Source organism: Meriones unguiculatus, chromosome 3, assembly GCF_030254825.1.
Source record: "Meriones unguiculatus strain TT.TT164.6M chromosome 3, Bangor_MerUng_6.1, whole genome shotgun sequence".
NCBI classification, from domain to species: Eukaryota; Metazoa; Chordata; class Mammalia; order Rodentia; family Muridae; genus Meriones; species Meriones unguiculatus.
In genome coordinates, this window is record NC_083351.1 from 77,650,486 (window position 1) to 77,663,334 (window position 12,849).

The following is a 12,849-nucleotide window of genomic DNA, read 5'->3' on the forward strand; positions in this document are numbered from 1 at the left end:
GCTTCTGAGTCCATACTCCTCCATAACGTTTTAACCAGCCACTTCTGAACAAAATCAAGACAAACTTTTGACCTTAGGTTTGATCTCCAGTTAACAACTAAAGCAAAATAACCAGTGACCACAGTTGCTTCCTTCAAATGTCTGTCACTCTTCCTTGTTACAGTACCACCTGAGACACCGTGTTAAAAGGTCCAGTGGCTAAAAGCAACATGCAAAATGAAATAGACTAGGAGGACATCATGAGCCGTTGCATTTATGTTTCAAACTCTAGGTCACCATCTCAAAGTAAAACACTCCACAACAAATTCAAATGCATGCCCAGGCCACCATTACCCCATCCCTTGGTGGGAAATTCATACTCAGCACCGGGATATCCAGATAACGTATGCCAGGCAAGCACTCTACAAACTGAGTTATCCTCTCAGTCCTCCCCTCCCCCATTTCCTTTCTTAATGCAGAAAAGACTCAATCTTAGGAAGCTCATATTTGAATATACCTAAAAACCAATGCATTAACAATTCTTAAACATATAATAAAGAATTTAGCAACCTGAATTGTCTTATTTTTTCCAAATTAAGCTGCCTACTCTAACAATAAAATTGAGCCAGAATTCACAAACATGGTTTACAAGTAGTTAACTTTTAGAAACCAACTTTAAGACAAACAGGAAAAACAATGAGTATGATACTTTGCGTCTACAAAGGAAGAAAAAGAGCAATAAGACAAATCCTGGCAAAAAAAAAAAAAAAATGTTTAAAAAAAAGACAAACAAATCCTGGCATTCTGTGCATAGAGGGAAAACACACTAACACGTTTCTGTTTGTGTGAAGAAAAAAAAGTAATAAAAGTTAAGATACTTCAGAGGGCTGCATCGACACAGCAGACGACATCAGCAGGAGAGGGAATTTTCACCAAATGTCCTTTGGAATATATTTGTTGTGCATTGTAAATATGTTGCCTACACAATAAAGTCTGTGAAAATTCATGACTATCTGAGCTGCACTCGATCTCCCCAAACCTCTGCCCTTGTGTAGAGGTCATGAATACAGCCCAGGGCTCTCTAAGAGCCCACCAGCTGATTAATTAGTACAACTGGGATATCCTGAGAAATAGTCTGGTTTCCTCATCTGTATAGAGTTCCAGCAGCCAGATCATCAGCTGGGAGCATCACGGGAAAACTGGTGAACACCTCAACTGTGATTCTCAGTGTAATCAGGCATAATCCAATTACAAATACCAGAACCTACTTAATTCAGTTTCCTCTGCTTCTCATTAATCAGACACCTAACATGGCCAGAAAGTCCTAGTCTCATCACTGCACGAGCTTTATATGCTGCAGATAATCAAAGAGGGGGTATCAAAGATTGCTCTGTGGGGATGATCTGAGACAGTCATCTGTCTGCTTGCCTATGAAAGCAGTCAAGAGAGAAAAAGCAGTGTTAACAAAACCTCCATTACTCCTGGGGGTGGGTTGGGATAGCGCTCTTAAGCCAGAGAATTTCTATTTGTTGTAGAGGGAATTGTTTGAGTGGGTTTGTTTTGTTTTATAAAAGGTGTCCAATAGTCCAGGATATACTTGAACTCGTGATCCTCTGGCTCCAACTCCCAGATTCGAAGATTACAGGGATGTGCCAACACATCTGGCTTCGGGCTGTTTTTAAAACCTAATTTTTAGAAGAAGATATGTTATAAATATTTAAAGTCCTAACTTTGTATGTGGGGGAGTAGCACCATCCCACAAACCTACAGACAGGTCTTTAGATGTCCCCTTAAAAATGGCCATCCCCAATTCAGAACAGATCTTCTAAAAACAGTATACGACTTGCAAAGGCTCTTAAATTCCTGGGAAGACTGCACTACTTAGCCAGATCCCTGCTCAAAAACAAAAAACAACAACAAAAGGGCTACTGTCTGATTCACTCTGAACCCAGAACGCAGTAGTGGCCCTGGCCTCAAAGTGCACCCGGGAACGGGTAACTGCTCTGCCACCTGGACAGATTCCTAACACACAACAGCCTGGCATTTCCACAGCTTGGTTTATCACAGTCACCTGGGGCCTTGTTGGCCTAGGCTCTTCCTGGCCTCAACCCAGCCTCTGATTCAGACTATCCAGGGGCGGGGTCTGAGAATCTGTTTTTTAACAGAGCCCGGGTGATTGCTCATGACTCAGAATGTGTGGGAAATAAGGAGATGAATGAAATGGTCCTAGTTGTTCCAAAAGGCCCTAGAAGAGCTGAGGGCTGAACAGTCAGTGATGACTGGAATCAGGGAATGGTGTTTGAGCAGAAGGCTCTGGACTCTAGAGTCTACAGAAACCTAGGCAGTGATGCTTTGGGGGAGGGGACGCTTCCACAGCTAGGAAGCTCAGTGGGAGCTGAGCCAGCCTCCCAGTTCCCACAATAGGAGGAAATGGAGGAGAAAGAGCTTGAGAAAGAAAAAGGACATCCATCCACATGAGGGTCCCAGGAGAAGGGTTGGCAGTCCCAGCCCCCAAGCTCAAGCGTCTGTAAGACAGTCATGTACTACAGATGATTACAGAATCTGTGCAGGATGTTTTGATTTCCAGTCAGTAGTGTTTTCACATTTATCTCTCCCACCAGTCTCCCCTGGACTTAGTCAGCTTTCATCTTCCAGGCCCAGCCTCCTGAACCACCCAGCGGTAGTGACACAAGGAAATGAACAGGCACATAGGTACTATGTCAGCGGTCCTTGTCATCAAGGCAAAAGCTGCAAATGTGGGATAAGTGTCAACTGTGTGCCAGGGGTCTCACATCTGCCCATCTGCCAAGTACTTTACTGAGGTTGGGGGTGGGGCAGGAAGATAGCTCAGTGAGTAAATGTACTTGCCACCCAAACCTCATGCCTGAGCTCCATACCTGGAACTGGAACTTGCAGTAAAGAACAGGCCCCCGCAGGCTGTCTACACACACACATGCACACATACACTTTTTTTTAAGAGCCCAAAAGCTCTTTTTTTAAAGACAGTGTCTTCCAAAGTTGCTCAGCTCAGACAATGCCACCCTACCTATTCAGACTTTGTGATGTTTTTACTTCAAAATATGTGACAGGCTTCAGCCTTTTTCTCTTTTAGATTGGGTCCTTTGTGGTCCGTGCTGGCCTTTAACCCACTATGTAGCTAAATTCCTCATCTTGAATTCCTCATCTTCCTCGCAAGTGCTGGAATTACCGCCTCCCACCGGCAGTGTGGGGTGTGCACCCCAGGGCGTGCAGCACACTAGGCAAGCATTCTGCTGAGTGAGACACATCTCTCTCTGGGTTCTACCCTTCCAAGAGAGGAAGTGTCATCAGTTGCAGTTGGCTCAGGTGGCATTAACAGTGTACCACACGTTAGCGCAGGCTGACCTGGGCCGTACCCTGCCTGAAGGGGCTGGACTTCCTGTCTCGCACGGGTTCAGGCTCTGGGCTTCAGCCCTTCTCCTGGGGCTTTCATGTGGCTGTCCTCTTTCTTTCACTGGCCCTTTAGCCTCTATTTCCTCCTATTGTGGGAACATGTCACTATTTCACAAGGAAAAGGAATAAAGGCTGGGACCTCCATGCCCTTTCCTTGGAGTTCAGTGAAAGACAAGCTCCAGCTCTACATTTTTCCAAAACACAGCTGAGGTGAACACTGTGGGAAATGTGGACCACCTGGAGCCAGGCCTGGTGGCGCATGCTGAGATCCCAGCCCACGGGAAGCAGAGGCAGGAGGACCAAGAATTCTAGACCAGCCTGAACTGCTAGAGATCCTGTTAAGAAACAGGGGGAGGAGAGAAGGGGCTGGAGGGAGAGAGGACAGGGAAAGGGAGAGGGGAGCAATAAAAGCCATACACAGAAATAACATGGCTCTCAGTACCCCTCTGTTGATTCTGAATTTCAATTTCTGCAGAATTCATCTATGCCAAGGTAAAAACCAATTTGAACAGAAACAAAATTAAATAAATTCCTAGGCCTCTAAGTTAGATGCAAGCTATCTTATTTTATACTTAAAATTTGACTTTTTTTTTTTAACAGTGAATGTGATAAAGAAACCGAGTTGGCGTGCACAGCCTGGGGTTTAATCCCAATGTCAACTGAAACAATGCGTATTGGCACAAGCCTATAATCCCAGCATCTGGGAGGCAGAAACAGGAAAATCAGTTCAGGGTCATCTTCAGCTATATATGGTGTTTGAGGCCAGCCGAGAATATGTGAAACTGTCTCCAATTCTTTTTGAAACCAAGCCTCATTATGTAACAAGGCTGGCTCAAACTATGCAGAGTCCCCTGAATGCATTTCAGTACAGGTCTCTTTCCATGATGACAGCAGCACTTTTTAAATACGAGGCAGAAAACATGCCTGTACTACGGGCAGAATACGTACAAACGTGAAACAAGTACCTGCCTGATCTGTTTGGAAAATGACCGACACCTCAGCACGTGAGCGCCCACACACCCACGTGCTAGTGGATAGAATACACTCTGAGACTGGGACACTAATTCAGAAGGCCCTGGGTTTCTTTCTGCAAATAAAAACTAGTGTATTCAAAATATTGATGAAAAAGTCCTTATATTCATGAATACTTAATCTTTAGCATAAGAATCTAATTCTTCCTTTTATTTTTTTAAGATAAGTCTTAAGTAGCCCAGGCTAGCCTTGAACTTCCTTATCCATTTGAACTTCCTTATCTACATGGTCCACCAACCACAACCCCCAACCAGGTGTGTTACTAGACCAAGCAGTCAATTCTTGTTTGTTTGTTTGTTTATTCATTTTTTTTTTTTTTTTTAGGCAGGGTCTCTCTATGGAGTCCTGGCTGTCCTATAACTTACTATGTAGGCAGGCTAGCCTTGAATTCAGAGAAATCTAATAGCCTCTGCCTCCCAAATGTTGGGATTAAAGGTGTGTACTATCATACCAGGCAAAGGAAGGCAACTCTTAAGGTCAGCCACATTCGAAAGAAAAAAAAAAAATTGCTTGATCTCACACAGGCTGCTTAACCTAATGGTCTAATCTGCCCACTCAGCTACCATCAGTTTCTGTTAATAAATTTAATAACTCTCTGAGAATAAAGCTGGGTGGAGATCATAATCCTACCAACACCTCTCTAACATGTGTATGCAACAATTAAAGCAAATCTTGTGCCAATTTTACCAGACATACATTTTAGAGAGCCAGCACCTGTTCTTAGAAGTTCAGGTAAGTCTGCATCTCCACTGCGCCTTTAGAGCCCTGCCACATACACTGCTGAGATTTCTTCTGAGAAAGATGCGAAGATACTCATTCTGACATCAGCTGCTGGCTGGGTCAGAGGATGAGGGTCTATCACGAGGAGGAGGATGCATCTACACCTAGAACACTGCTCTCAAGTATTAGCCCACACTGTCTACCAAACTTCCTAATCTTCCAGTCTCCTTGACCACCAGGAGTTTGCCATCTGGCTGAAGGAAGCATGTGTAAAAGACTCAATTTCAGTCACTATATATGCATTGTTAAGGTATGTATTAGTCAGGGTTCTTTAGAGAACTGACAGAATGATTATACATACACACATACACACACACACACACACACATTAGAGTGGCCTGTAGGTTGTGGTCCAGCTAGTCCAACAATAGCTGTTTACCAACAAAAAGTCCAAGAAGCCAGCAGTTGCTCAGTCCATGAGTCTGGGTGTCTCAGCTGGCCCATCAGTAAATGCTAGAGGTCGGCTCTATGCTAGTGATGGAGCTTGCCAACAAGAGCGAGAGCGAGCAGGCAGAGAGAGAAAGGTTCTTTATTCCGGGTCCCTTAGATAAGCTGTCATCAGGTGTGGCCCAAATTAAAAGTGGAGGATCTTCCCACCTCAAAAAATCCGGATTAAAGGTGGGTCTTTCCACTTCATGTGATTTATTTAAGAAAAAATAAAATCTCTCACAGGTGTATCCAGTCACTTGGATTTTAGTTAATTCCAGATGTAGTCAAGTTGACAACCAAGACTAGCCACAAGGTCCGTACTGGGCCACTTTCCCCAGCATGGGATCATTAGAGATGACATCAGAGGAGTTTTCACTGGAAAACTGGGAGGAAAAATAGCAATATGTGCTTTTCCTATGTTTGTAAGCCCAGTGTACCAGCCTTTGTTCCCAGCACTCAGGGAGGCTTGGACTTCTTCCCTGGTCATAAGTTAGGGGCATTTACAGTCAATTCTCAGTACAAAGGTTCACAAATAAAGGATGTACTCGGAAGACCTGCTTTAAAAGGAAGCATGTGTAAAAGACTCAATTTCAGTCACTTCCTTCCGGCGTAGTGGCGTACACATTTAATACTAGCACTGTGAGTTCAAGGCTAGCCACATGCTGGAAATGCAGGTAGGAGCCACTATGCTAGCTAGACAGGGCACTGTTTTAAAAGAATCCTGCAGATGCCATTAGGATGAACGCATAGGTGATTTATTGCTTACTAGTATACAAAAAAAAAAAAAGTTGTGTGCAAAGATGGGGCCATATCTAATAATGTCCTTAGTAACTCATCTTTTTGTCTGTATGTGCACACCTATGGTCACAGGCTTAATTATTTTTAATAAAAGCCTTCTTTCATGACTATATGAAAATGATCAACCAGGAAAATTAAAGCCATTTAAAATAACGTGCTCATGAACACTTTGAAGAGAATTACTTCAGTCACTTCAGAAACAACTTTGAGAACTCAGGACTGCTAGGCAGTACACCTTACTGAAATATACACACTCAAAGAAAGGAAAGTGAACAGGAGGTGATGTCATCTGAATGCAATAGCACTCTGTAAGCTGGAGGCAGAATATTAGAGTTCAAGGCCCATCTTAGCTATATAGAAAGTTTGAGACCAGCCTGGGACATGTGAGTATCTAAAAGAAAGTGGGGAAGAAGAGACGGTAGAGGAGGAAATTATTTAAATACAAAACAAATAAGAAAAAAGCCCTTTTTCTTCAGTTTATTTTTACTTTATGAGCACTGCAAATCTGTGTGGGGTCCCTGGAACTGGACTTACAGGGAGGCATGAGCTGTCATGAGGGTGCTGGGAACTGAACCAGGGTCCTCTGGAAGAGCAGCCAGTGCTCTTAACCTCTGAGCCATCTCTCCCGCCAGCAAAGAGAGTTTTAACATGAAGGAATATTGTTTACTTTTCTACACTGTAGTTTAAAACTTGTAAGTGGCCTTGTTTTGCAATTACAGAATGGTGCAACACTCCACTCCATGAACTAGAATGTGTCCCCTTTGTTTTATTTTGTTTACTTCCCTTAGGTTTGTTCACCCAGTAGTTATATCTGCCTCATTCACCCAGGTACACACACCCTACACACACAAAAAGGCATAGAAACAAACAGGATTACCAGGTTGACAGCGAATGTCTCCTGGGACAACATAGCCCATGCTTGAGGTCATCATTCACATGAACACATTCTGATTATGTCCCCAACAAATTATTAGGTCATTTTCACTCCCAGCCCCTCTCATCCCCTCCCACTCTCCTGGGTTAAAAGCTGTCCACAGCTTATAAGTATGTGTCTTTAGCACAATCTGCATCAAGTTGACAAAAAATTATAAAGCCATCACATGATAAATGCACAACCTAGAAAGATGCGTGACAGCGGCATTTATAAGCATCGACTTAAATTAATGAAAATTCCGTCTCCTAGGCTGCAAGACGGTTAAACCTGACGCAGTTTTTCTAGCAAGCTGGAAAACAAGCTACTCTGGATTACGTAGGAAGTGATCCTAAGTGAGGCCATTTTTCATGAAGAGCTGCTGAAACCTAGGCGTGGGTTGTTACACCGGTATCTCCCCTTTCACTCTGCAATCCATCAACCATCCCCAATTTACTCTTTGCACCAAGTATTATGACCAAGTTCACCTACTGTAAAGAAAGGGAGAAACCACCCAGACAGCACACTGAAAGTTTCTCAGTTTGGGCCAGCAGGAAATTCCAGTCGCTTCATTCATCAGAGCCAGTTAAAGCTGCTGAAATGAAATGGGCTCTTGGAGATTACTATGTCAGGACATAGACTTAATTTTGGGGGTTGAAGGGGCCCAGACAAAGACAGAGTCCCAGCTCAAGGTCAAGGTCCTCTGAATAACAAAGAGCCAATGGTCAGTCTGGGAGAGGAAACAAAATTCAAGGCCAAAAAAAGGGAAAACACTCAACCTAAGTTAGTGAGCTTTCTTTGGCGGGTAAGCACAGGCACAGTATGCGGTGGACAGCTATGACAAGCTTACGTAACCCTCACTTCAGTCCCCAGAGATTGTCCCGATTCTCCTGAAGTGTGAATCGCTGTAACCATTCTCGACCCTTTGACCCCGACAGGACACCAACACTTTTTGCTAGAACTGTGGCTACTGTCAATTTCCCACTGACAGGGCAATGGGATGAGCCATCTCCCAAAAGCCACACTCCTCACCCACTCCACCGAGGCAACCTCTAGGAAGACAGAATCGGGGCTCACCACACGGTCCTGCCACCTGCACTGCCTCCCACACGAGCCCCCGACACTCGGGGCCTCCCGAGGCGGCCGGAGAGCCTAGCCTGGGCCGCCAGGGGGCGGGAGGCAGCAGCTGGCCGAGCGCCTCCGTGCCGCGGCGCCCTCCCCGGGGCCACCAGCCACTCACGGATTTTCACTCGCCGGTGGTCCAGGCGCGCGGCGGCGGCGTGCAGGGCGTCGAGGCGGCGGTGGAGCTCGGTCGTACGGTGACCCAGGGCGGCCGCCTGGCTCTCGAGCTCCCCGAAAATGTCCCCGGCGCAGCGCGACAGGTCGGCCAGCTGGGCGAGCAGGCAGATCAGGGTGCGCGAGCTGACCTGCTCCAGCGAGCGGAAGAGCGGCGCGCCCGCAGCCCGGGCCACCGCCGCCTCCTCCGGCCGGTGGAGCCGCGCGGGCTCCACGCTCCGTTGGTGGAAGGGCATGGCTGGCGTGCGGGGTGCCGGCGGGCCGGCGATCACGGCGCTCACGCCGGGCCCCGAGGGCGATGGGCGCGGGTTCGCATCCAACACAAAGGAGAGTCCCGGGGCGGCTGCCGCCCGGACGAGGCCGGCGGCGAGGAGGCGCGGGGACGGCGCGGAGACCGCAGCCGAGTGCAGCGCGGCGACGTGCCTCCCCCCAGGCTCCCGGGCAGCGCGGCCGAAAAAGTTCCCGGAGCAGCTCCCGGGCCGCCGCGGCGGGTCCCGCCGAAGTTTGCAAGCAGGAAAGCGCCGCGGCTCCTTCCCTCCCTCCGGACTGGAGAGGGAGGAGGAAGCGGGGGAAGTGCCGCCGACACGGGCGCGAGGGAGGGCGGCGGGAGAAAGGGAAGGGGGAGGAGAAAGGCCGGCCAGGAACCACCTGCGGCTCCCGCGCCCGCCGCGCCCCGCGCCCAGGCCGGTGGCTCCCGGCGCCCCAGCGCACCCTGCTGGGGTGGCCGGGCAGTCCCCGAGCTCCGGGCCGCCGCCCACGCCCCAAGCCGAGCCCCCGGCCGCGGGGGCCCTGTTCCCGCCCGCACCCAGGCCCGACGGGGGCGCCACGGAGGCGGAGGCGCCCGGCAGCCGGCCAGCCTGAATCCCGCAGCTCACCTGCGCTGTTGCGGTGGCGGCTGAGTCTCTGTCCTGCCTTCTGGGGAACGTCGGGCGGCTAGAGTAAGTTCCCCCTGGTCTCTCCCCTTCGAGGCTCCCAAGAGTTCTGGGACGCTTTGGTGGACCTCGAGGAAGACCTCAATCACCCTGCGCCAGCTAGGAGTGGCCAGCTAGGAGTCTGAGTCCAGAAGAACCAAAAACCAAACCTCAGAAGACCCCTTCAGAGTGCTTCAAGAGTTTTCCTTAGTGTCTTCCTTAGTGGCTTCCTGCCCTATAGGTGGGAACAGTTTACAGATAGTTGCTTGTCTCATACAAACCTTATTGGCCTTGATTTTTTATTTTTTTAACAAACCTACTTAAACGCTTCTACCTCTCTTCCAACACCCTCCGCCTCCCTCCCCCCAACACCGGGCAGGAGGGAAAGAAGGTTAGTGGGGACAGGGGGTCGGAGTTGTCTCTGCTACTTCTCTCTGGGTAGGCTTGCAGAATTCTTTGGGGCAATACCAGTCATCCTGAAGTCAGTCATCCTGAAGTCCAGGTAACCAATAAACCAGCCAACAGCAAACGCAGCAGCAGGACCAAACAGCAGCTAGCGGTCCTCCTAGCAGCCGGCCTTCTTCCTCAGGGCTGTCATATTTACACCCTCAAAGTCCTTGGACCTCAACTAATTCCACCTGGCAAAGACCATGCTCCTCAGGAGACACTTAACAGGTGTGGACAAACTAACCCCCCCACACACTTGGAATTTTAACAAAAACATGTTTACATATCATAAACCAAAACGTCCACAACACCCTCTCAAGCGTTTGGGTTAGGTTACTAAAACCTGGAACCCTGAATCCAGGGCCTGGAAGATGGTTTAACTAGACACCCTTGAGATCATAGTCATGAGACACCCAGCTAACTCAAACCTTCTGCTAAGAAGAATTTGAGGAGAATGAGTCCAATATTCCGAAGCTAAAAATCCTATTGGCCTCGTCACTGTTGGCTTCTGTTGTGGAGTTGACCCACATTGCAGCACTCCATTTTGACCTTGGCATCAGTCTCCAAAGTGGTGCTGGTCTGTCTCTGCAGGACAGGAGCAGAGCAAGCAGGCGGCCTGAAGGTAAAGGCAGCATCTTCGGATAACACCAGTAGACAAGCATGGCGGCGTGGGAGGTGGCAGGGGCCGGTGTTCAGGCTTTAATCCCAGCACTCCAGAGGCAGAGCCAGCCTGGTCTACAGAATGAGTTCAGGGACAACCAGGGCTACACAGGAGAAATCCTGTCTTGGAAAAACAAAACAACAAAGTAGACAAACGTTTTTCATCTTTTCTAGTTGTACAGCAGCTTGTTTTGTGGTTGATGATGTTGTTTTACAATATATGGCACTCTCAGATCACCTAGTAGGACCACATGCAGGGCTGTGAGCAAAGGAGGTGGTTGCTATCTGCTTTTTAAACCTTGACGTTTATGAAGCACTATATAAACAGTATAAAAGTGTTGTTTCCTTAAGAAATGTCCTGAAGTGAAAAAGGTGATGTCCCCATAAGTTCCTTTAACCTTCCAGGTAAGCCAGTCTACTGGTGGCATTCCCCTGTACTCAGACATCAGGGGTTCGAGGCCAGCTGCAGCTGAGCTATATAGTGTGAAACTGCCCCCGAAACAATACTAAAATCTATGCAGCATAATATCCCATAATATCCCAGCCTATGTGAACTGTTCAGTGCTTTCTAACATGCTGAAGGTCATGCAAACACAACCAGAGTCTATCTGAAGCATTTACACCCAACCCCATACTAGCCACATGCTAGTATTACTGCTGTGTTTTTTATAGACTGGCCCATTCCACATATTTCATACAAAGGAAGCAATCTGTGATCTGTAGCTGGCATCTTTCTCGTAGTGTGATGTTTTCAAGGTTTATTCATGGTATAGTCCTTCAGTTCCCTTTAATGGCAACACAATCCCCCACTGTGATCTACTCAGTTAATGAGCATCTAGGCTCTGTCTATTGACTGAGTAATGTTATAAATACTCACATCCAGGCTTTGGTGTGGACACACATTTTCCTTTCTCTCGGGTATACACACCTGGGAGTAGAACTGCTGGGTCATGTAGGAATTTGTGTTTAGCCGTACAGAAATGATGGGCTGTGTCCCCAGGCGGCAGCACCATTCTGCATTCCCAGCAGCCGTGGCTGGCATACCACCTCTTCAGTAACACTTGTCATTATCCCTCATTATTTTACAGCCCTTCTTTTAATGTGTCTTCATTTGCATGTCCCTGAGAGCTAGTGATACCAGACATCTTTTCATGTGCTTTTTGGCCACTTGTTTAACTCTGGGGAAAAGACTGATGAGGTTTTTGCTCTGGTTTTTGTACTTTCTTTCTGTGGTACTTGGGACTGACCCCAGTACTTTTCAGTGCTGTGCTGACCCAGATCTCTAGCCTCCACTCCTTTCTTAATTGGGTGACTGTCGTTATTATGATGTAACAGCCCCTACATCTTTACCAATGATGGGACTTAAACGCAGGCTCTCAAATATGCCCCTGAGCTTCATACCCTCTTCTTGTGTTTCAAATGTTTTCGCAATTGACTAATTACTTAGGCATGGGCGTACCACTGTGCAGCGTGGAAGTCAGAGGACACCCTTTAGGAACTAGACCTCATCTTCCACTTTGTTGAGGCAGGGTCTCTCCTGTTATAGGCTGCACTACTTACTCCAGGCTAACTGGCCTGTGAGCTTCTGAACGATTCTCCATCTTGCCGTAGGAGTGCCAGGATTATAGATGTGTGCTCCGCAGCTGGTCTTTTACATGATAAAAGACCTGAGTTTGAACAAGCTTGAACAAGCTTGAACTTGTCAGGTTTGAGCAGCAAGAGGCTTTACTGTCTGAGTTATCGCTCTAGAACTCTTTTAGGGTTTTGTTTTGTTTTGTTTTGTTTTTTTGAGACAGGTTTCATATTGTATAGTCCAAACAGACCTTGAACTCACAGCAATCCTTATGCCTCACCTTCCTAAGTATCAGGATTACAGGTGTGAATCAACTACGCTTCCCTTAAACAGATGGTTTAGTGTATGTGTGTGTGTTGAAACAAGGTTTCTCTGTGGAGCCTTGGTTGTCCTGGAACTTACTTTATAGACCAGACTGGCATCAAACTCAGAGATCCAACTGCCTCTGCCTCCAAAGTGCTGCTCTTAAAGGCATGTGCCACCAGGCCCGACCTTTAAACAGATTTTTTAAATGGACAATGGAAGACAACATTTAAATTACTTTATGAATACAGACCATGAACCCTGTTTATTTCACATTTTGATTATATATAGAATTTAAA

General features: G+C 47.2%; 1 protein-coding gene across 2 annotated transcripts in view; it reads right to left on the reverse strand.

Annotated features, from left to right (window-relative positions):
• Nucleotides 1–9,021, reverse strand: part of Nhsl1 (NHS like 1) — a 215,289-nt gene extending 206,268 nt beyond the window's left edge. For both annotated transcript variants that reach the window (XM_060380223.1, XM_021644509.2), the window contains exon 1: nt 8,601–9,021. In XM_060380223.1, coding sequence (XP_060236206.1) covers nt 8,601–8,892 — 292 coding nt within the window. In that variant the 5' untranslated portion in view covers nt 8,893–9,021. The remainder of the gene's footprint in view (nt 1–8,600) is intronic.
• Between the last annotated feature and the right edge of the window lie 3,828 nt (nt 9,022–12,849).